The sequence below is a fragment of the Triturus cristatus genome, chromosome 8, assembly GCF_964204655.1.
Source record: "Triturus cristatus chromosome 8, aTriCri1.1, whole genome shotgun sequence".
In the NCBI taxonomy this organism is placed as follows: domain Eukaryota; kingdom Metazoa; phylum Chordata; class Amphibia; order Caudata; family Salamandridae; genus Triturus; species Triturus cristatus.
The window spans coordinates 860,111,821-860,134,013 of record NC_140591.1 but is presented as its reverse complement, the minus strand read 5'-3'; the positions used below and the strand labels follow the sequence as shown (position 1 = coordinate 860,134,013).

At 47.2% G+C, this 22,193-nt stretch overlaps 1 protein-coding gene across 4 annotated transcripts in view; it reads right to left on the bottom strand.

Annotated features, from left to right (window-relative positions):
• TBC1D23 (TBC1 domain family member 23) overlaps positions 1–22,193 on the bottom strand; it is a 558,574-nt gene that overhangs the window by 174,464 nt on the left and 361,917 nt on the right. For all 4 annotated transcript variants that reach the window (XM_085622378.1, XM_085622377.1, XM_085622376.1 and 1 more), the window contains exon 13: positions 7,303–7,412. In XM_085622378.1, the coding sequence (XP_085478504.1) occupies positions 7,303–7,412 (110 nt within the window). The remainder of the gene's footprint in view (positions 1–7,302; positions 7,413–22,193) is intronic.

Sequence of the window (22,193 nt, the reverse complement as noted above, 5' to 3'; positions counted from 1 at the left end):
TCCCTGTTTGATCTGAAGCTATCCTCGCCTGCATATTGGTAATTGATTAACTGCATTTTTTAATTTATGTCTAATTTCGAAATGTTTGATTTCACTTTAATAAACTTAAATTCATATTAGAAAGTGGAGTTAATAAATGCAAACGTAAGGAATCTATTAATAGTAGATAAACAACATTGAAAATATAAGAACGAGTTTGTGATTCTTTAAATTAATCACTGAAGAGATTAAATGACTTCTAGACTTTATTTGTGTTTTAGCTGGTTCTAATTCACCATCAACCAGTCCAACTAGTTGGTCCATCAACCAAACAGTAGAGTGACTTGATGTTAAAGTCAGGATTCTGCAGTTGTATATGGGATGTGTATATAAAGTGAAAAGCAAATTAATCCTGATAGGTAATAAGGTACCCACATGTCCAGCAGCCCATTTCCCCTGTGTACAGATTCGAGTGAGATTGTTTGAATGACGAGAGTGTTAGTGTTATGGGCCCCACCAATGGATGAATGAATGAATTTGTGAATAAGAATCTGTGACATAGGGAAAATATGTACATTTTACCCTTCGCGCTGGATCACCCTCATTAGAAAAAAGCCTACATAACTTTGAATTGCCACATATCACCGCATGGCATCAACAATTCACTTTTAAATACTAGAGCACTAACCTAATGAGCAAATCACGTAACTTTCTATGCTTCGGTACGCCAACTGGGCGCTAATTGCTGAACATCCAAAGAGACATGTGTGGTACCTACGCTTGGTAGCTCAAAGCACCATGTGAGTCATCATGCCTCTTTGAAGTGGAGCACAGAGTATGTCATGAGTTATGTCATAAGAGATCTGATAAGGGAATGCGGATATAATGAAAGGGGCGGCAGTTGCTTCAGGAGTTGTGAGGATGTGGATGAGATCTATTGAGGATTAAGCTTCTTTTGAAACTGCCACTGTGTTCCCCTTGCATTTCATTGTAGGAGGATGCAGCAGTTGGGGTAATTGGCAGGCCTCAGGAAGATCTCAATGCGAGTGGATATGCAGGGTTCGGCACGCATCTTAGGTCGATCTCACAGACTTGCGTATTCAGCCTGCTTATTTGGTGAGATCGATTTTATTTGAGCAGTTTGAAGTCCCTTTGACTTTCTACATTTACGGCAGTTGTTCACGAGCTGGCGCTCCTGTGAGCGCATTCCTGCCCTCACGCTGCCTTAATATCAGTTGGTTTTCACATCGAGCATGTTCCAGGTCTGTTCTGACCAGTAGCGAAAACACACGATTTTAAACTGCACCATGCTCTTCATTGAAAAACACTACCATATTTGGGAAGAAGGGACTTACTCCCCTTCTCTCTCTTCTCGCTTCTCCCTAGTGCTTCTCCTCAGCGGCTTCGCCTCGCTGAGAGCTGTTTCCCGTTTCCTTCGGTCTGAAAGCGTATGCTTTTGGAGAGACCACAGGAGCAATTTCCTTAAAGGGGCAGTGATGCCTTAGACCCGGTGTGCAGCTTCTCAGTGAAACGCACACTACTGGTGTGATTTGGCGTGTCCTAGGTATTTTGATTGCAGTGAAATGCACACTTTTGGTGTAATGCAGAGTGTTCTATTTATTCTTATCTCAGTGACACACACAATATTCCTAAGTTTTCCGCGTGCCCTGTTTATTCTCATCTCAGTGGCACGCACACTTTCTAAATGTTCTGCTGGTTTTGCGGTCTTCAGTGACATGCACACTAGTGTATTCTGCTGTGTTTTGAGTGCAGTGACACGCACACTTTTGGGAATTGAGCGTGTCTTCTGTCCCACTGAGATCAGTGACACGCACACTTATGAAATATAGAAGAGCAAGACAATCACATACACACTAACCTTTCCTTGAAAGCTCTGATCAGTGGCACGCAAACTAATTGCTGTTAGCGTAATCTATTTTAGGGTAAACTACTACATGGTTTTCAAGTTACGCTTTCAATTGGTTCTAGTATTTTCTGCTTCAACACAGCATACATTTGGAACACATTGTAACAATACAATACCAAATGTATAAATCTTGTGACTAGTGAAGTGGGGATCTAGAGAACCATACAGAATATTACAGCTCCTCCAGTCTTTATTTCTAGCCCATGCACACCTTCTTTAATGTGGAAAAGATGGACAAAAGTATTTGACAGGTATGCCAAAGTGTGTGGAACTTTGTTAAGCACGGAGAGAAAAACATGTTTGCTTATACATTGTCTTTGATCGGTGGACCAAGAAGTCTTTGATCATCCTCCTGGCCTTCCTGTTCAGGAAGCTGAGGATTTGAATGAGTATGAAATATGTCTGAGAAAACTGGAAAAGCACTTTCTACCAAAAATCAGTACTATCTTAGAGAGATATAATTACACCAAATAATGCAAAGGGAAGAAGAGCCTGTTGAAGGCTATGTAACAGTTGCATAAGCTTGTCTCTTCGTGTAAATTTGTGGGATTGGTTAAAGAACGACTACGTGACCAATATTTGGTTGGGAGTAACATGGAGAAGTAGAGGGAAGAACTATAGCTACGTGGCGAGCCATCCCTTGATGATGTTTTGTTAGTAGCCAAAAGGATTGAACATTTCATGCAATGTGTGGCAATAATTAAGAAAGACTGTGAAAAAGATCCAAAGGTGCGGGCTGTTTAAGAGAAGTTTAAGAATTTGCAAGTGAGAGGTGGAAAAGATAATGAGTTGTACAAGAGTAAGCTGGTTGTACGAAAAGCTATAGGTGTGATAAGACTGGCCATCTAGCCGAAGACAAAAAAAAATCCTGCTTTGAAGTCTACTTGTACAAAATGCAAAAAATGCCGCATTTTGCTATAGTTTGCAGGAGCAAGGACAAACCCAATGTCAGGAGGATAGGTGTAGAGGTTGATCTAGACTTTGATGACACTGATATAGACTATTTTGAGTGTGGACAAATCATGTTGCAAGTGGCTGGTGATGAGAGAAATGTACCTGGTCCCTTACATTCTACATTGGTGGAGTGAGAGACTACTGAAGTTCGGTTTGATTCAGTGGCTAAAATCACCATCATCGCCCACAAATTCTTGCTTCTAAACTTCAAGGCAAGGTTGCTTTACTCAAACCAGACAAAGCCCTGTGCATATGGTGGGAAACCAATAAAGTTGCATGGGCATTTTATATGATTATTAGAATATAAAGGAAGGTTTGTGTCTGGTAAGATATATGTATCCAAAAAAGCAAACAGCATTATTAGTTGGATGCACCAGGCTGATTTAGTGGTCATGTTAGATCCCAACAGTGATCCACCCATTGCACTGAGAGTGAGAAATAAGTTGTATGCTGTTGAGTCTGGCGCGGAAGATGTTTTTTGGACATGCGTAAGCGTCATTTCCCCAAGGTTTCAGTGAGGAACTGGGGTGTCTAAGAAACTATAAGCACAATATAAAACTTCGGCACAATGCTCAGCTAATATGTTGCAAAGTCAGGAGCATACCCATTGCCCCGAAGGAGGAAATGCGTGGTGAACTGTTGAAACTAATGAAAAACTGAATTATAGAGTAAGTGGAAGGTACAGAGTGGCTGGGTCCGGTTGTTGCAGCCCGGAAATCTAATGGCAGCTTGTACTTATGCATTGACTTAAGACAACTGAACAAGAGTGTGGTGGTGTACAAGTTACCCAACATTACAGAGCTGTAATTATTATTAAGTGGTGCTAAGAGGTTTAGCACCATTGATCTCACCTACGCCTATCACCAGGTTGAGTTAGAAGAATCCTCTAGGGATTTAACAGCATTTATTACACCCGTTGGTGCCTACAGGTTTGTTAAGCTTCCACTTGAACTGGTTTCTGTGGCTTCGGTCTTCCAGCGGGTTATGGAGAGGGTGTTAAAAGGTATTGATTGGGTGTGTATCTACCAAGATGACATTCTAATGTTTGGAAGAGACGAAGCTGAACACAACACTCATCTGACAGAGAGGTGTTAGGGAAGGTATGTGACAAAAATCTTACTATCAAAGTGGAAAAGTGTAAGTTTTGCACTGATACCATTAATTATCTGGGTTATATCATCACTACGGTTGAGCTAGTTTCCACCATTAAGAACAGGAGTTCTCCGTCATCTAAAGAAGAATTTATGAAATTTTTAGGGATGGTGGAACATTATGGAAAGTTTCCGAGGAATTTTGCAGAGTTTAGCATAAACATAAGAAAGCTTTTGAGGAAGAGTGTGAAGTTCGTATGGGATTGTAGTTGTGAGATCGAGTCTCTTCTGATGAAGAAAAGACTTTCTTCTGCACCCAATGTGAGGAACCTTGATCCCAAAAATCGATCAATCATAACCACTGATGCAGGTAAAAAAGAACTAGGTGCAGTTCTACACAGCATGGTTCGGATGGCATGAGAACTATTTATGTTCATATGCCGGAGTTTAAGGGATGCGGAGTCCAGATATTCCGCGGTGGAAAGCGAAACACTTGCTGTTTATTGGACAGTTGGGAAATTAAAGAAATTTGTGTGGGGCAATGATTTTTGAGATTAGGACTGATCATAAACCCCTTGTCAAAAATGTTAACAAAAAAGGGGCTTGAATTAGTTTCTGGGCGCATTACAAAGTGGGTCATTGCACTACAGGAATACAGTTTTGCTGTAAAATATAATCCGGGCGTGAAAAGTGGAGTAGCTGATCCACTCTCAAGACTTGTTTCAAAAGAGAACGATATGGTGTCTGATGATAATGATTTGTTGGAGAATGAGTCTGTATGGGTGTGCTTTTTGGAAAGTGAAGCCATTTCTGAGCAAAGATGGCGTGAGGAAATGGTTGCTGGTGTTGTTTTGGCTGAAGTGGTGTTACTGATTCAGAATGGCTGGCGCAATAAGAAATAGGGATCAGAGACCTCCAGAGTGAGTGAGTGAGTGAGTGAGTGAGTGAGTGAGTGAGTGAGTGAGTGAGTGAGTGAGCGTGTGTGTGTGTGTGTGTGTTGAGATGAGATGAGATGAGGGTGTCTAAGGACTGGTTATTTCGAGGCACAAGACTAGTACCTCTGTATAATCTCAGGAAAGAGCTAATTGATTCAGCCCATGAGACTCATCAGGGCATCACCAAGATCAAGGAGAGGATTAGGGCATCTTATTAGTGGCAGAGAATGGACAAACAGGTAGAGAGGTCTATTTGTGATTGTCTTCCTTGTGCAATGAGTGACAAATCTAAGAGCACAAGAGTGCAACTCATGGCTGTAAGAGAGTGGCCGCCACGGCATTGGCACGATGTTGGACTGGACATCTTGGGGTCCATTAATGGGAATGGTCAGCTGGTGTATGCAATTGTGGTAATAGACTCTTATTCAAGATGGCCGGAAGGTCTGCTTCACAACGGCTATTGATACCAAACAGGTCATCACGTTTCTGGAAGAACTTGTGAAGAGGACGCTGGAAACAATTCTTACTGATAACAAGGTTCAGCTGGTGTCTCATGAAAAGGAGGAATTTCTAAGGAAAAGAGATATGCAGCATAAAATAATGTGCACCCTATCACCCAGAGACAAATAGAATGGCTGAGAGGTTGAATAGAGTGCTCAAGGAAACGATAGCCATGGCAAAGTCCAACTCACTGAACAGGACGATAGAAGTACTCATAAAAATAGAGATGTACAGAGTTACCCCCCACAGTACCACTGGAGCACTCCTTTTGAACTCTTCAGAGGAATGTTACCCAGCACTACTGTCGAACCACCAAGGGTGTGTAAATATGAAGCATTAAGTTGGAAGACTTGTTGTGGGGATAAGGTACACGCTAGAGAGGAGTGAAGGGTGAAGTACAGGAAGGAAGGTTTAGATAAGAGAAAAGTGGCGAAGAAAACAGAGGTAATGGTGGGAGACTTGGTAATGATAAAGAGTCCTGCAATGTGTGGAGGTGGTCTTAGTTTCTCTAAACCTATACGTGCCATTAAGGTTTTAAACGATGCTACAAGAACTCAAGAATTCCGCATATGGAATCTATCCCAACAGGGTTGTTATGTACAAAAAAAGGCAGATGTACCTAGGGTTTTGGGTAAAAAAAGTTGAATCTGAGAGTAAGGTGGAAGACGTTGACACACGTACGTCTGAGAGGGTTGTGGAAAAACCAACTATCTAAAAGGCTCTGGAGGAGAACTTCTGAGGAATAAACTTCTTTTTAAACTGTCACCGTGTTCCTCTTGGATTTATTGTAAGAGGATGTAATATAATCTCACAACAGGGTCTCTAGTGGAGGAATTATTACCATTCAATGTACCACTCCTAATGATCCTACTCACAACAGGTACCTAATGGAAAATTCTTAAGTGATTTACAACACAATGTGTTTGAATTATCAAAAAAATAATGAGCATGTGCTTTTTAAAGACAAGAACCCTCACTCACCACAAGGGTGACATGCTTCATCATTGGGTTCCCTCTTGCACATAGTGCCCGCAAGGTGCACTATGTGGGCTACAACTCTCCCAATGGAGAGGAGCGTGAGGTGTTTTGTAATTCCAATGGAAACAGTGACTGAGGGGCAGAGTGCAAATCAAAAGTGACTTAAAAACATCTCATAAGGAAACCAAACTTTAATAATTTTCCTAATGGATGTCAATAAAAAGTAGTGTGACGATAGGTGTAAAAATATTTCCTATCTGACTAGGTCAACATGTTTCTGCTAGGTGACATAAAGTTCATAGCATTCATCAGGACCACTGTCTTGTCACACTGCTATAAAGTGGAAGAAATAAACCATACTTATATCTTGTATGTATGTAAACGAGACCAACTGCAGTCTGGTCTTCTATCTGTAATGTATGAAAAAAATCCATTAAATACATACAACACATCGTAATGACCAACAAACGCATACCCAAGTGATGTAAAATTGTGACAACAACCATCACCACTGTAAAAAATAGCATGAGTCTATGCTCTCACCAATTCTGGATGAGAATATCCTCCTCTACCTAATTCAGGTCCATTTCAGTGTATCGGTACCTAAGGTAGAGTCAAATCACACAGATAAGTCATGAAGGAAACAGCTTCTCAAACGTTAAACGACTTGGGACCAAGGAGTAGTCTAAATCTTACAGTATGGGAAACTTGCTTTCAAATTACAGTTATTTTGAGAATCACATTGGTGAAATTGTGAGGGGGGTCTTGAAATGTAAAGTGTTACAACATTATAAATAATATGATAATACATAAAAATACATTTAGAATGAATGCAGAGAACAGATGGACTCTTTTGGGGAAATACAGTCTGTGGCTCCAGCTTTGAAATCTCTGGTTACACCACAGATGATTGCATCTCACCACACTAGATACTTACATCAGCTGACGAAGAGATACTGCCTCTTGATCCCGAAGTACTAGCTATCCAGTGCCCATATCCACTGTCCAGCCCTTCTACATTAATGTCTGCTAAATGCTGTTGCAGGGCTGTAGGAAAGGCCAGAACAAATGAACAATTCAGACAGCAGAACCACAACCACATACAGTCCAGCATCAGCATATTAGATCAGATCCTTCAGAAAAACAGTGATTCTAAGATTCCATTTGCAGAAGCAGAATGATTTATATAATTTCAATACTGTCTGACTTTCCTCTTAGGTTTTCTAGAAAGATTAGTGGAATGTTTTAACAATACAATGAGCAAAAAAAAGGGAAAGAATGACAAGGGGCTGCCTGTTTTAAATCTCACTTCGCCGAGAGGTGCTGCTCTCCCTCGTTTTTAATTGTTTATTGTCTGCCCTGATATTGTGTACTTCGCGTTTTAATAGTTTTGCCAAAACTGTCACACACACTGCCATTCCGCTTACCTGCACTGTAAAAAACGATATCTCACACGCTGGTTTAGCGTGGTAACACTCGCTATTACTGGAAGCGCCATCTTGTGAGGGAGCCTGACATTTTGCCATCCTCAGACACCATCTTGGGAGGCGTCCTAGCTGCTGGGGAACATCTACACCGACCTATTTAAGTCGGTAAATGCAAGCGCGCAGCGCGCGCGCAGCGGGCGCGCACAAGGCGCGCCAGAGGCAAGCCCATCTGCGCCCCGGTCGCTCCCAGCGCTAGCAACGCTGCCCGTTTAGAAGGCCACCAAGGGCGGTTGACATATGGCAGAGAACAACTACTGCGGTTGAATATATCCGAAGGTTACAACCTCCCGACAATGTGTGCTAAGGTAATAACGGGAACTACCCTCACTTGCGGGCTGATAAATAGCCGTTCGCTTGTTAAGCATTCCTCGGAGATCTTGGGCCTCCTGGAAGACCTGGTGTTAGATGCACTCTTCATAACGGAAACGTGGACCACTGCAGAGTCGACTGTAGGAATGAGCAGTGCCTGCCCTAGTGGATATAAAATCATCCACAAACCTCGAATTACGGGTAGAGGAGGTGGAGTGGGATTGATTTTCAAAGAGACTCTAGACTTTATACCCTTTCAGATTGATGAGGTAGGGGGGATAGAAATAATGGGATTCTCATTACAGTCTCCTAGCGGGAGCTTACTCACGGGGATGCTATGCTATAGGCCCCCGGGCGCGACCACACATTTTCACCTTCTCGTCGACACTATTATTAACCTAAAACTTGCGCATTCTAATATGATTATACTAGGTGACTTTAACCTCAGAGAAGATGGAGGTCTTTGTGGCCAACTGCGGGACCTTCAGTATACATGTACCAACCTGAATCTCCACCAATTGGTGGTAAGTCCAACACATCAGAAGGGGCATATCCTGGACCTGGTATTCGCTAATCCAGCGACAACTAGGATACTAAATATAACACCCCTGAATTGGACAGACCATTCTCTTATACGCCTGAGCATTATGATGCCTTGTTTGAAGAATAAGTCCAGCCAGCAGTTCTCCTATAGGAAGGATAGAGAATGGGCCAAACTGGCCAAAGTTGACTCCCTAACAACATCTCTGGATGTCAGCTACTTCTCTTTCGCCAGGTCAGTGGATGAAAACTATAGATCATTCACTGGGCATATAACTGAGATCTTAGATCAAATTATCCCTGTAAAGCTACTAAAGAAGGGGAGAAAAAGGTCAGCACCCTGGTATAACGAGGGTTTCAACAACTCAGAGTTTCCCGAAGGAAAGCAGAGAGGAAATGGAGGAAAAACGATGCCGAGTTCGATAAAAAAGATTTGAGACTGATTCAACAACAATACAAAGCTCTAATCTTGAGGTCCAAGGCAGATTTCTATGCCAGCTCAATTACTCAGGCATCGAACGGGACTAAAGCCCTTTTTAGGATTGTCCGGGACCTCTCTACCCCGGCTTGCATGAATAATAGAGTAGCTCCCTCGCAAGCCCTATGTAATGAAATTGCCTCCTTTTTCCAGGAAAAAAATCGCTAACATAGTCAACACGCTACAGGACAACACTCAGGATGGTACTGAGGAAATAGGTAGTTCGGGTGATGGAGATCTACCACTGACTGCGTTCCTTGACAGCTTTCAAACTCTATCTCAAGTGGCCTTTGACAGCCTGGTACAAAGTGTGTCCTCTGGCTCCCCTTTAGATCCTTTCCCTCACAAAATATGGAAATCATATGGTCGTAATACCTTTCCATGGCTGAGGCTGATCTGTAACCAGTCCTTGGAGGCTGGATCTGTGCCGGATTGTTGGAAACTAGCAGTGGTGACCCCACTGATTAAGAAACCGAATCTGGACCCCTTGATACCAGCTAACTTTAGGCCTATCTCGCTTTTACCATATCCGGCGAAAATCCTAGAAAAAACTGTGAGCAAGACATTGTCCTGCTTTCTGGAGGAGAACCACCTGCTTGACAGTGACCAGTTTGGCTTTCGTCCTGGCCATGGAACTGAGTCGGCTCCGACTACCATGCTGGACAACCTTCGAATGAGTGCCGACAATGAGAATGCCATGATCTTAGTGCTTCTCGACATGTCGGCCGCGTTCGACACGGTGAGCCACCCAGTTCTAGTGGAGAGACTAAAGCTGATAGGTGTTAAAGGCAGGGCGCTGCAATGGCTTCAGTACTACCTAGAAGGTAGACAGCAGGTAGTCACCTTAACACCTTTCTTCTCCAGCAGGTCTCCAGTTGTGCACGGGGTGCCGCAGGGATCTGCGATTAGTCCCATTCTTTTTAACATCTATTTGCGGCCCCTGTTCCCTCTAATTAAATCTTTTGGAGTCAGCCTGGTGAATTATGCCGACGATACACAGCTGGCCTTCTCCTTAGAAGGGGATGACGCATTGTCTATGGATTTATTCCAGCAATGTATGCAGCAGACCACGGACTGGCTCAGAAGGAACTCTTTACAGTTCAATAGAGGAAAAACGGAGGTGGTCTTCTGCTCGTCATCCAGGATACCTAAACATCTTCCCTCTGAGTTCAGACTTACTCCAGAGGAAGTACCTCTGATTCCGGTCAGCAAGGTACGCAATCTCGGGGTGATTATTGATGATGACCTCCGGATGGTATCCCAGGCTAATAAGACCGCTAACGTTTGCTTTGCCCTTCTACGTCTGCTACGCAGCATTCTACCCTTACTTCCTAGGGAGTCGCGAGCTATGGTGGTACGCAGTACGGTGCTAAGCAGGCTGGACTATTGCAATTCCCTATATTTGGGGGCCCCGCAGTATATCTTCCAGGGATTGCAAAGGATCCAGTCAGCTGCAGCCAAATTAGTTCTTGATAGGCGACGCAGCTCTTCGGCTACTGGAGCACTGAGGGACCTACATTGGCTACCTGTTAAGGAAAGGGTCTCCTTTAAGTCCTTGTGTCTGGTTTTCAGAGCAGTGCATGGACTGGGTCCAGTCCCCCTACAGGCAAAGTTTGCTCGTCATCAACCCATCAGGCAGCTCTGTTCATCCACAGCTGGTCTATTGGTAGTCCCGAGATTTAAACGCTCCAGGGTGGGCGGAAGGGCTTTCAGCATAGTGGTTTAAACTCCCTCAGAATCTGAGGCAGTGCAATTCCCTGCTCGAATTTCGCAAGGGGCTTAAAACCTGGCTGTATCCCAAAGTCTAAACCTGCGCCCTTCCCTTGATTCTCCCACTGTCCCCTTGGTATGTTTCTCAAGTCTAAAGCGCCAGGATGCCCGTAGGGCACCAGTTGCGCTATACAAGTTTCACATCAATCAATCAATTATTTCTTGTTGCGGAGCCATCTTGTTTTACATTTTAATCGGATATCTGTATCATTTTTTCACTGAATGTGATTTCAGCGCTATTTGACAGTGCAATACTACGTTGGAAATGTAAGCATAATTAGAACATTGGAATGTTGAGAGCTCCGTTGAAGACAATGGAGTAGCTCCCGGGTTATAATGGCTGGTAGAAGCCCGAAGCATTAACATTCCAATGTCTGTTCACAGCTGTTTTTCTGAACAAAGGCCTCACGGAGCCCAAGGGGATTTCAACCTCCTCGGGCTCCGTGAGGCCTTTGTGTTACAAATTAGAACATTCCACCTTCTAGGGGCGGAATGTTCTAATAGCTTTAGAGCCCTTCACAGCGGGTTCTACCAGCCATTAAAGACCTGTTTCCTTGTTAAAAGCCCTTGCCTTCGGCATGGGCGTTTAACACTGGAATGGGCCTTTAATGGCCGGTAGAGCCCACTACATCAGGCTCTAAGGCTATATTAGAACATTAAAATGTTGAGAGCTCCATTGAAGACAATGGAGTAGCTCCAGGGTTATAATGTCTGTTATAAAGCATTCTGCTCCAACATTCCAAGTTTTGTCTCTATTTTTCTCCTTTTTTAATTTAGAATATTCGACCCTCAGTGGGTGGAATGTTCCAATAGCCTTACAGCCCTTCTGCCTCGGACTATACTGGTTGTTAAAGACCCTCTACATACAAGATCTTCACTGAATCCACTGCAGCCTTGGCTTTCTTACAGAAAAATCCTCCATCACAAGGAACACCTCCCTCTCAGGAAACTGTCAACAACAGTTCGCCTCTTGATGAGGTGGAGTGGTTGTCGCCAAAATATGAGGGAGGTACCCTAGTACTTAGAAAAGGGACGGGTATGTGTAACACGAAGCAAGAGATCCCTTTTCAATTGATCAAAAAGCAAACCTAGTCGAACAATAAATCATACAGGCAAACCAGAGTTAAAGATTATGTGATATAAACAACTTCTACTAAATAGACAAGATAGATAGGGAAAGCTAAGACAGAAAACATTGACTTACAGGCTGCTGTGTTATGGTGCAATGATAATCAATAAATTCAGTATAAAACATATAATAGAATATATCATATTTTTATTAAAACCTTAAAAAAAAAATCTTGATATTGCTCTTATATTAACAAAATACAAATGCATAGAATAGCAGGATCATGTCAAAATGATTTCATCGGGGGCGTGGCCAAGCAACATGGCCGACAGGACATGAGCTCCTTCGGCTCCCGACCAGCCAGCCACCAAATCCTGCATTATCCTGTCTGCTGACGCCCACGACAGCCCCCCTTGTGCTGCTGGAACTCTGCATGCTGTGGGGTGGTCCTGGGGGAAAACGGGTCTGAGGAAGTGCCCTGAATCTGCTGAAGCAGCACTGCGCCTGTCGACCCGGCCAGCTGAAATCACGTGATGCCGGGGACGAGACCTATGCCAACCTAAGGTCTCCGCCGGCCTCGAGGGCAGTGATTCCCTCTCCGCTTGCCCCACGACCCCGGCGGCTGCGGAGGAGGTGCCCTCTGCCATCGGGGGCCTCCTGAAATCTCCTGACCCCAGCTCTCGCTGCTGAGCCTTGGAGAGTAGGACGATCCCAGAGGGGCCTCGCGAGGCACCGGGGGTCGGCCTGGAGTGCGTCTGGGGGCCGGGCCTGCCGTTGCCTAGTCCGGAGGCCCTGATGTCGGCTGCAGAGGTGCCCACTATCGCTGGGGGTCCCCTTGTGTGCACTGCGGGCCTGCGCCCCGCCCCACGGCCCTGAAGTGTGTTGCGGAACGTAGGCTGAGCCGCGAGACGGGCCTCGGAGGACCGGTGTTCGTCGGCAGCCACTCGGAGGTGGCGGGCGGTTGTTTTCTTCCCTCTGACCTGCTGGGGAGTTCCTGAGGCCGAGGGATCGCGATCGGCCCTGCTGGACTGGTGAATCTGCGCCTCTGAGGTACGGCGCGACGGGCTGCTTCGCCTCCCTTGGTGGAGACGTCTTGGATCCCCCTGCTGGCGCATGGGGGCCCTCTGGCTCTTGGGGCCCCCAGCGAGTAAATCACCACTGCCTGGCTGCGGCTCTGATAGGCGGTGGCTGCTTTGACGCAGGATACTTAATCCTGCCCCAAGTGGGAAGCCGCCCGCCCGGGCCATTATCTTCTCTGCCTGCCCCGTTCGGAGATCGCAGGGCTGCCTGACCCCTCTTGGAAACCCTCAAATAGACTGCCTGCCTGGCGACAACAACAGAGGCAATTCTGGTGCTCGGGAGCACTATGCGGGCCCTCAAAGGCAGATGACAGGTCGGGATACCTCGCGCTGGCGACAACTTTGAGGTGAGCAGCTCTAGGGTCACTGCTGGACCACTCGCTTGGCCCTCCCTTGAGACTTGACAGACTTGGGCTCCCTGGATTCGCTGGGCAGGGGCGTGGGCACTCTCGCGCTTGACCTGGCCCCCGCGTTCCTGGTGACACCTACAGGAGGGTCATAAGTCCGCTGTCGATAGCCCTATAAAGGGAAATTGGGTTTGCCGATTGCAACACTTGCGGACACCTGTGTGTTTCACTAAGGCCTACATCATGGGCAAGGACAGGCTGCCTCGTGCCTCCAACCCCAACACCATCACACAGTACAGACGGGCCAGGATGGAGAGGGAGATGCCTCCAATGAGCTGTCTCAAGCTGAGCTCCTAGAGGCGATACAGGGGTCCCTTACCGCCCTGGAAAGACAAATTGAGACAGTCTCCATCGATGTAAATTTACTACGGGCGGATTTGCGGAAGGTGGCAGATAAGGTCTCCATGGGGGAGGTTGACATCGTCCAGCTCCAGGGGGAAGTGGCCTCCCTGAAACAACAGGTCTCTCAGCTCACCAACACTACCGGAGCGCTAGAACGACGAGCGGAGGAAGTGGAAGGGCTGGCCCGTAGAACCAACATCAGGATCCTGGGCATTCCGGAGCGCTTGGAACAGGGCAATGCAGAGCGATTCCTGGGGAATTGGATGCATACTAAGTTATGCCCCACAGGTCTGTTGGAGGTCTTTGTGGTGGAGAGAGCCCACAGGTCGCTGGTTCCTCCTCTGCCGCCGCCGGGGCTCCTCCCAGGGCCCTCATTGCCAAAATCCTGAACTATTGGGACAGGGACTGTATCTAGAAAGTAGCACGAGAAGCGACAGACCTCACATTCGACAACGCCAAGGTGTCTATTTACCCGGACTACACCTGCCAGGTGCAGGAACAAAGGACATCTTTTCTTGACATCAAGCAGAAGTTGCGTGAACTCCACCTACAGTACATGTTACTGTACCCTGCGAAACTCAAGGTTATAACACATGGGAAGGCCCAATTCTTCGACTCTCCAGAATAGGTATGGGAATGGCTTGAGATCAGGGGAGAGGCCCTCCCCCAGCGCGAGCGAAGGGGATCCCGGAGTACCTGGGGGACTAGACCTCCTAGGAACCGCAGTAACAGATGCAGGAGTCAGGCCGAAGACGACTCTTAAGCGGAGAGACAGCGGATCACGGTGGGGGACGACAGCGCCCTACGTGGGGAGTCATCGGACTCCGACGACCCTCCCTCACAGACTGTGACAGAGACTCCTGAGGAGAGCCTGATACCAGAGACTTTCCTGTCCACCACCCATGTGATTCCAGAAACGGTCATGGACCCGCTTACGCCCACTACAGCACCGTCCTGAAGATGATATCCTTTTTTAGGTCTCGCCTGACCCAGCGCATGCGCTGGTCTGGCGAGACTTTTTGTGAGGGCTCAAAAAAGTGCTATCACTGTAGCCTAGAGCTACAGTGCATGTGCGCGGGAGCCTCACTTTCACGGCCGCACGGCCGCTTTGATGTTCTCCGTGAGCCAGGTTCTTTTTCCTGTTTATTACTTCTATGTTGTAATGGTGGCACCCGTGCGCCGCCATTACTACAGAGCAGTAATAAACAGAAAAAAGCATTGGCATAGCCAATAGGTCTCGCTTTTGGGACCTTATCAGTATTTAGTTATGCAACTGTTGCGTGGCTAAACACTTATAAGGTCCCAAAAGCGAGACCTATTGGCTATGCCAATGCTTGTTCTCTTTTCCTATTGCTGGGGTGGAGGGGGCCAGACCTTAGAGGCCTGCGATTATTGCCTCACAGGGACTTGGGAGAATTATTTGTTTAAATTGTGCTGCTGATGTAAGCATTTGGTTGGATTGCCAATCAATCTGGCATGAGTGTTTCACGGGTACATATTTGGGCAGTCCGGGACATTGAACTATGCCATGAGGCGACTGGTCTGTGTGAGGAGTTGGACTTAGGGGAGGGGGGTTTTCTTCTTCTTTTGTAAAGTAGTTCTTGCCCCGTTTGGGCTAATGGGTCAGCTGTGCACGTCCTGGCACCAGCATGGGAAGGGCATTTCTGCATGTTTTGTTGTCAGTACATTGCTCGTGGGAGGGTGTTCCTAGGGGGGTGTTTTGGGGTTTTTTCAGGCATTGTATGTATCGCATTTAGGGTACAGGGCCTGGGTAGCTATAAGGGACACGGAACACACAGGGATTGGTTACTTTACCATACATGGGATTTAAATTTTTAAGCTGGAATGTGAGGGGGCTGGGTACATGCAACAAGAGATACAGGGTCCTGTCCTTCCTACGCAGACATCAGGTCTTAATAGCATGCCTCCAAGAAACTCACCTCACGGACGAAGGGGCTCAGAAATTGGCAAAGAAATGGCAGGGACAGGTTTTCCACACTTCATTCACTACCTATGTCAGGGGAGTCCTTGTGTGGGTGGCCCCTGGGGTCCCATTTGCCATCCAGTATGTGGAAGCTGACATCCATGGGAGAAATCTGCTCCTTAGAGCTAAACTAGATGGTAGGGATGTTGCCATAATGGACACCTATGCCCCACACGGGTGACCCAGACTTTTTTCAGTCCCTGCAGGAGGTTCTGGTATCGGAGCTGGAGGTTCCACTATTTTGGATGGGGAATTTTAATTGTGTCCTAGACCCAGTCCTTGACAGGTTCCCACCCCGCACTGGCACGAAACCAAGGATGATGACAAAACTCCGAGAGGTCATGGGAATATAGGAGTCCAGGGTGTATGGCGCCAGAGACACCCAACTCAGAAAGTGTACACCTGTTTTTCATCCACACATAATAGACATAGTCACTTGGATAGGGACTTACTCGCAAATCCTGATGCGACTATGTCCTTTGAGGTGACCCATCAAGCTCGATTCCTATCTGATCACTCCCCTGTGGCGTGTGTGGTTAATTGCTGAGGCCCGATATGTCGCCCACAGACTTGGAGGTTGCTGACAGATATTCTCAAGGACCAGGTGGGGAAGCATCACCTAGAAACTGCCATAACTGACTATGTTGACCTAAACTGGGGTGGGTCGGACCTATCACAGGCCATGAAGTGGGAAGCCCTGAAAGCGGTAGTGAGAGGGCCATGCATAAGCCTTACATGCAGGGATCGAAGCAGCTCTAACTAGAGCTGCAGGAGGAGGAACGCCACCTCTTGGAAGTACAGACCTTTGAGGCCCCTGACGCAACGGGGAGGGATAGGGGAACATGACATCCGGGAACGCATCCATGACATTTCAGACAGGTTTGATAAATACACCCTCACACAGTACAGGCAACGCCTTCATAGGGAAGGAGATAAATCGGACCGTCTTCTGGCCTGGATTCTCCGGCGGGAACACGCCCCGGATGCAATTGTGGCTTTACGGGAGCCTGGTGCACTCCGAGGTGGGACTGCTGCGGGTCCTTAAATCTCATCTCCAGTTGGTGTATACCGCAGACCCCACAATCTGCGAGGCGTCCTCTCTCCCTTACCTTCATGATCTGACCTTACGTCCTATCCCTAAACTAGCACAGAAGGAACTTGACGAACCCCTAACACTGGGCGAGGTACAATCCACCCTGAAGCACCTACCAAGAGCCAAATCCCCGTGTAGTGACAGGTTCCCCCCGGAGTTCTATCAAGCATTCAAGGGTACACTTCCCAGACTCCTGTTGCAGGTTTATCTCGAGGCATTTGAACGCGGAGTTCTCCCACCGAGCATGACACAGGGGAAAATATCCATGATTCTAAAGCCGGGAGGGGATGCCCATGAGCCTTCATCGTATCGATCGATCACTATGATCAAGACAGAGGTTAACATCTTGTGCAAGCTCTTGGCCTCTCGCTTAGCATACCAGGACGAAACACGGCTATGAATCAGCGACGGCTGAATCACATTCTGCATGAGGTGCGGGATCGGGAGATGCAGATGGTATTGGTATCCATTGACCGTGCCAAGGCGTTCGACACAGTGGATTGGGGATAACTTCTTGAGGTCTTACGAGCTGTGGGGTTGGGTCCCAAATTTTGAAGCTGGATTCACATTTTGTATACGGCTCCCCGCGCTAGGGTAAAACTTGCAGGCGCGAGGTCAGAAGTGTGGCAACTGGGAAGGGTTACACGCCAGGGGTGTCCCCTTTCGCCTTTATTGTTCGCCCTAGCCATAGAGCCCTTCGCGGTCCGGGTCAGGACTGACATGGAACAGTGGGGAATTAGAGTGGGTGACACGAGTCATATTATTTCCCTATATGCTGACGAAGCCCTGTTTTACTTGGCTTCTCCCCGGGACGCACGGCCGGTATTGCTGCGCCAGCTAGACCGGGTTGGGGAGGTCTCTGGATTACGACTTAACCGTGGTTAAGTCCCTGATCTTTCCGTTGGTGGGACTGGCCTCAGTGCCCCTGGGGAATCTGCCAGACCTCGGGATGCGCTGGGAACAGACAGAGTTCGATTACCTTGGGATACAGGTGGTCCTGACGGACTCACAGGCACTAGCCCAGAATGTAGACCGCATACTCACGTCGTTACTGCAGTCGGTGTCATTTTGGAACAGTCTTCCACTTTCGTTGATGGGCAGGCTGGCCATCTCTACGATGGTGATGCTTCCTCGGACACTATACGTACTACAGGACTCACTATGTCTGTTACCGCAATGAGATTTTAAACCTCTAAACACGTTACTCACGTCTCTGCTCTGGGCGGGCCGACGCAGTAGGGTAGCTCTCAACGCTATTATCTGCAGCTATGAGGAGGGTGGTCTGGAAGCTCCACGCTTCCACCTATATAATTCTGCAGCCCATCTACAACATGCGGCACGTTGGCTCACAGACAATTGGGAGAAACGCCTTCTCTCTGACAGGGTGGATACACAGACGCTGCAGGAAGCACTGATGCAGGGCAGGGGGTCGGACACGTCCCTATATCGTGCGACACACAGCTGGTATATGGCAGCGGTTTGTTGAGAAAGCCTTTCACAAGAAGCTCCCGATCTGGATACTGGCCCCCTTCATAGCCATGGGGCAATACCTGTCCTTTCAGCCTTGGAGGGAGGGTGGGTGTGAAGTTCTGGCCGATCTTTTTCCCAATGAGACCATCATCACTTATGAGCAGGCGGAAGAGAACTTTGGCCTTGGACAGGGCCAATTCCTACACTTCCGGGGAATTCAAGATGGGGTGAAAATCACCTGGCCTCAGTACCCGGATATCCCACCACCGACGCACACCCTGGAAATCCTTCTTTCATGCAGTACGGGTCGCAAATTGATTTCTCTCCCGTACAAAGCTATGAAACAGGATACCACCCCCCTAGTACCGCCGTCTCGGGCTGCCAGGGAGAAGGTTCTCACTACCCAGCTGGAAGAGAAACAATGGGCACGCATAGGCTCCCTCACACGCACAGTTTCATGCAACACCAGGTTTAAGTTGACGCACTTTAACTTCTTACACTGCACCTACCTAACCCCTGTATCCCTGAAACGCATCTCTAGTGACAGGGGAGATAGATGCCCTAGATGTGCCGCAAAGAAAGCGGGCTTTTTACACTTGTACTGGGACTGTCCACTGGTCAGGTAGTTTTGGGTGGGGGTGGTGGGAAGGATTGTTGCAGCCACAGGCCTTCAGCTGACACCTGAACCCTTGCATTGTTTACTTGCATTAGTCCAGAAGCCCAAGAAAAAGAAACTCCCTTATAAGCTCCTACAATTAATGCTGGTGCTCGCTAGGTGCAGGGTAGCTACAACTTGGATGGGGCAGAGGGCCCCAGAAGTGCCCATCTGGCTTAAAGATGTCAGTGAATGGTCCCTAGCCGAAGAAGCCCACATGAAACTCACCCGAAGGGACGAGAAGCTGCAAGAAGACCTAATGGCTTGACGTGACGCGCACCTCTGGGTTGGCAGAGGGGGAGCCCTCCTCGCAGGATACAACTGACAGCGAGGAGAGTGGGTTAGATATAGCCAATGGGTCTGAGCCCAGCCGGGTACGAGAGGGTCGACCCCGGTAATGTCCGCATTGGTTTTCTTTCTCCATTGTACCTTTCCCTCCCTGATGCTGCCTTTTGTCCTATATGCCATTAATACCGTCAACGATATGCCTACATCGATGATCTGATGCCAATTTGTTTTTTTTGTATTTTCTACATGTAAACTGAAAAGGAATATGCTACTTACCAGTATGCATCTGTTCTTGGCATGTAGAGCTGCAGATCTACACACTTTTGCATAGATCGCCATCTAGTGTTGGGCCTGGATGTTTGCAGTTTGTTTTTCCTCTTGGAAAGTCTTTGGAAGTCACGAGGTCGGTGACTCCTCCCTTGCATCGTATTGCGTATGGGCTTCGGCTCCATCCTCAGATTGTTTTTCGCCAACAGGGAAAGATGGAGCGTAGTAATAACAGTGAAGAAACCCACGTGTGTTGTATCTAAATAAGATAGACTGGAACAGATACAGGTAGCCGGGGAGGCGGGTGGGCGTGTGTAGATCTGCAGCTCTACATGCCAAGAACAGATGCATACAGGTAAGTATCATATTCCGTTCGAGGCATATGAGCTGCAGATTACACACTTTTGCATAGACTATATAGCAGTTCCCAACCCTAGCGGCGACCACCGGTATCTGTTGCAGTGGTTTGAAATAGTGTTTTTAGTACAGCCTGGCCCACACTAGCTTGTTGCTTGGTTTGCACATCTACACAGTAATGTTTAGTGAAAGTGTGCGGTGTTGACCATGTAGCTGCTTTGCAGATATCATCTAATGGGATGTTCTCTAGAAAAGCCATAGAAGCCCCTATCTTTCTTGTAGAGTGGGCTTTAGGGGGAACAGATAGCGTGCGTTTTGCTTTATGGTAGCAAATCTGTATGCATTTTACAATCCACCTAGCTATCCCTGATTTAGAGAGGAGGTTGCCTTTATGTGGTGGAGAGAAAGAGACAAACAGTTGTTTTGTCTTTCTGAAAGGTTGTGTTCTCTGGATATAGTAAAGTAAGGCTCTTTTAACATCCAGTGTGTGTAGAGCCCTTTCTGCAACAGTTTGAGGTTGCGAGAAAAAAAACGGTAATTCTACCGATTGGTTTAGATGAAAGGGTGAAATGACTTTGGGTAGGAATTTTGGGTTGGTACGGAGGACAAACTTGTTCGGGTGCATTTGGAGAAAAGGTTCTTGTATAGTAAGTGCTTGTATCTCACTGACCCTTCTAAGGGAAGTGATGGCTACAAGGAAAGCTGTTTTCCATGTGAGAAATTGCAGTTTGCATTTATGCAAAGGTTCGAAAGGCGGTCCCATTAGCCTTGTGAGAACTATATTTAAGTTCCACACAGGTGAGGGTGGTACTCTGGGGGGAATTATTCGTTTGAGGCCTTCCATGAAGGCTTTAATGGCAGGCACTCTGAAAAGTGATAGGTGCTGTCTGTTTTGTAGGTAAGCGGCAATTGCTGCGAGGTGTAGCCGAATGGATGTATATGCTAGGTTACACCTTTGTAGATGGAGTAAGTAGCATATGATGTGTTGTATAGATGCGTCTAGAGGGTTGATTGTGTTGTTATGGCAATAAACAAGAAATCTTTTCCACTTGGCAGCATAGCAGGCTCTAGTGGTAGGGTGTCTAGCTTCTCTGATGACGTTCATACAGTCGGGGGGGAAGGTTAAGGTATCCGAATTCTAGGATCTCAGGAGCCAGATCGCAAGGTTGAGCTGAGCTGGGTCCGGGTGTCTGATCTATCCATGGTTCTGGGTTAGGAAGCATGGTGAGAGGTGTAACTTTTGGTGTGGCACTACCGAGAGTTCCAGCAGCGTGGTGTACCACGGTTGTCTGGCCCATGTTGGAGCTACTCGAATCAGTTTGAGGGAGTGCTGTTGTAGCTTTCGCACCACTAATGGAATCAGTGGGAGAGGTGGAAAGGCGTACGCAAATTTGCCTGACCAGTTCATCCATATCGCATTGCCTTTGGACAATGGGTGTGGGTATCTGGCGGCGAAGCTTGGGCATTTTTTGTTTTCGTGGGTGGCGAAGAGGTCTATCTGTGGATGCCCCCACATCTGAAAGAACGGGTGAAGAACCTGCGGGTGAAGTTCCCACTCGTGGATCTGCTGCGTCTGTCTGCTGAGCAGATCTGCCATGGTGTTTTAAGACTCCTGGGACATGTTGTGCTAGGAGAAAGATTTTGTGAGGAATTGCCCATCTCCATATGCTCTGTGCTAGTTGAGAGAGCTGTGGAGAGTGTGTGCCGCCCTGTTTTTGAATGTAGTACATGGCCGTCATGTTGTCTGTGCGAATAAGGACTGCCTTGCCTAAAATCTGTGTCTGAAAGGATTTTAGGGCTAGAAAGATTGCCAGTAACTCCAAATGGTTGATATGGAGTAACTTTTTTTGCGGCGTCCATGTGCCCTGCACTGTGAGGTGTAGTAGATGAGCTCCCCAGGCGGAGAGCGATGCGTCTGTTGTTAGGATTATTTGTGGAACGGGGTCCAGGAACAGTCGACCTCTGGAAAGATTTGTGGTGTTCCACCACTGCAGAGAGCGATGGGTGCGACCGTCTACCAACATCAGATCTGTCAGTTGCCCCTGGGCCTGGTTCCATTGGCGCGCTAACCACTCTTGGAGTGGACGCATCGGGAGTCTTGCATGGGGCACTATGAAAATGCAAGAGGCCATCATCCCTATCAGTTGCATAAAAACTCTTGCTGGGAGAGAGTGTTGAGGTATGAATCTTTGACGCAAAGCCTGAATGCTTGCAATCCTGGCAGGATTGGGGT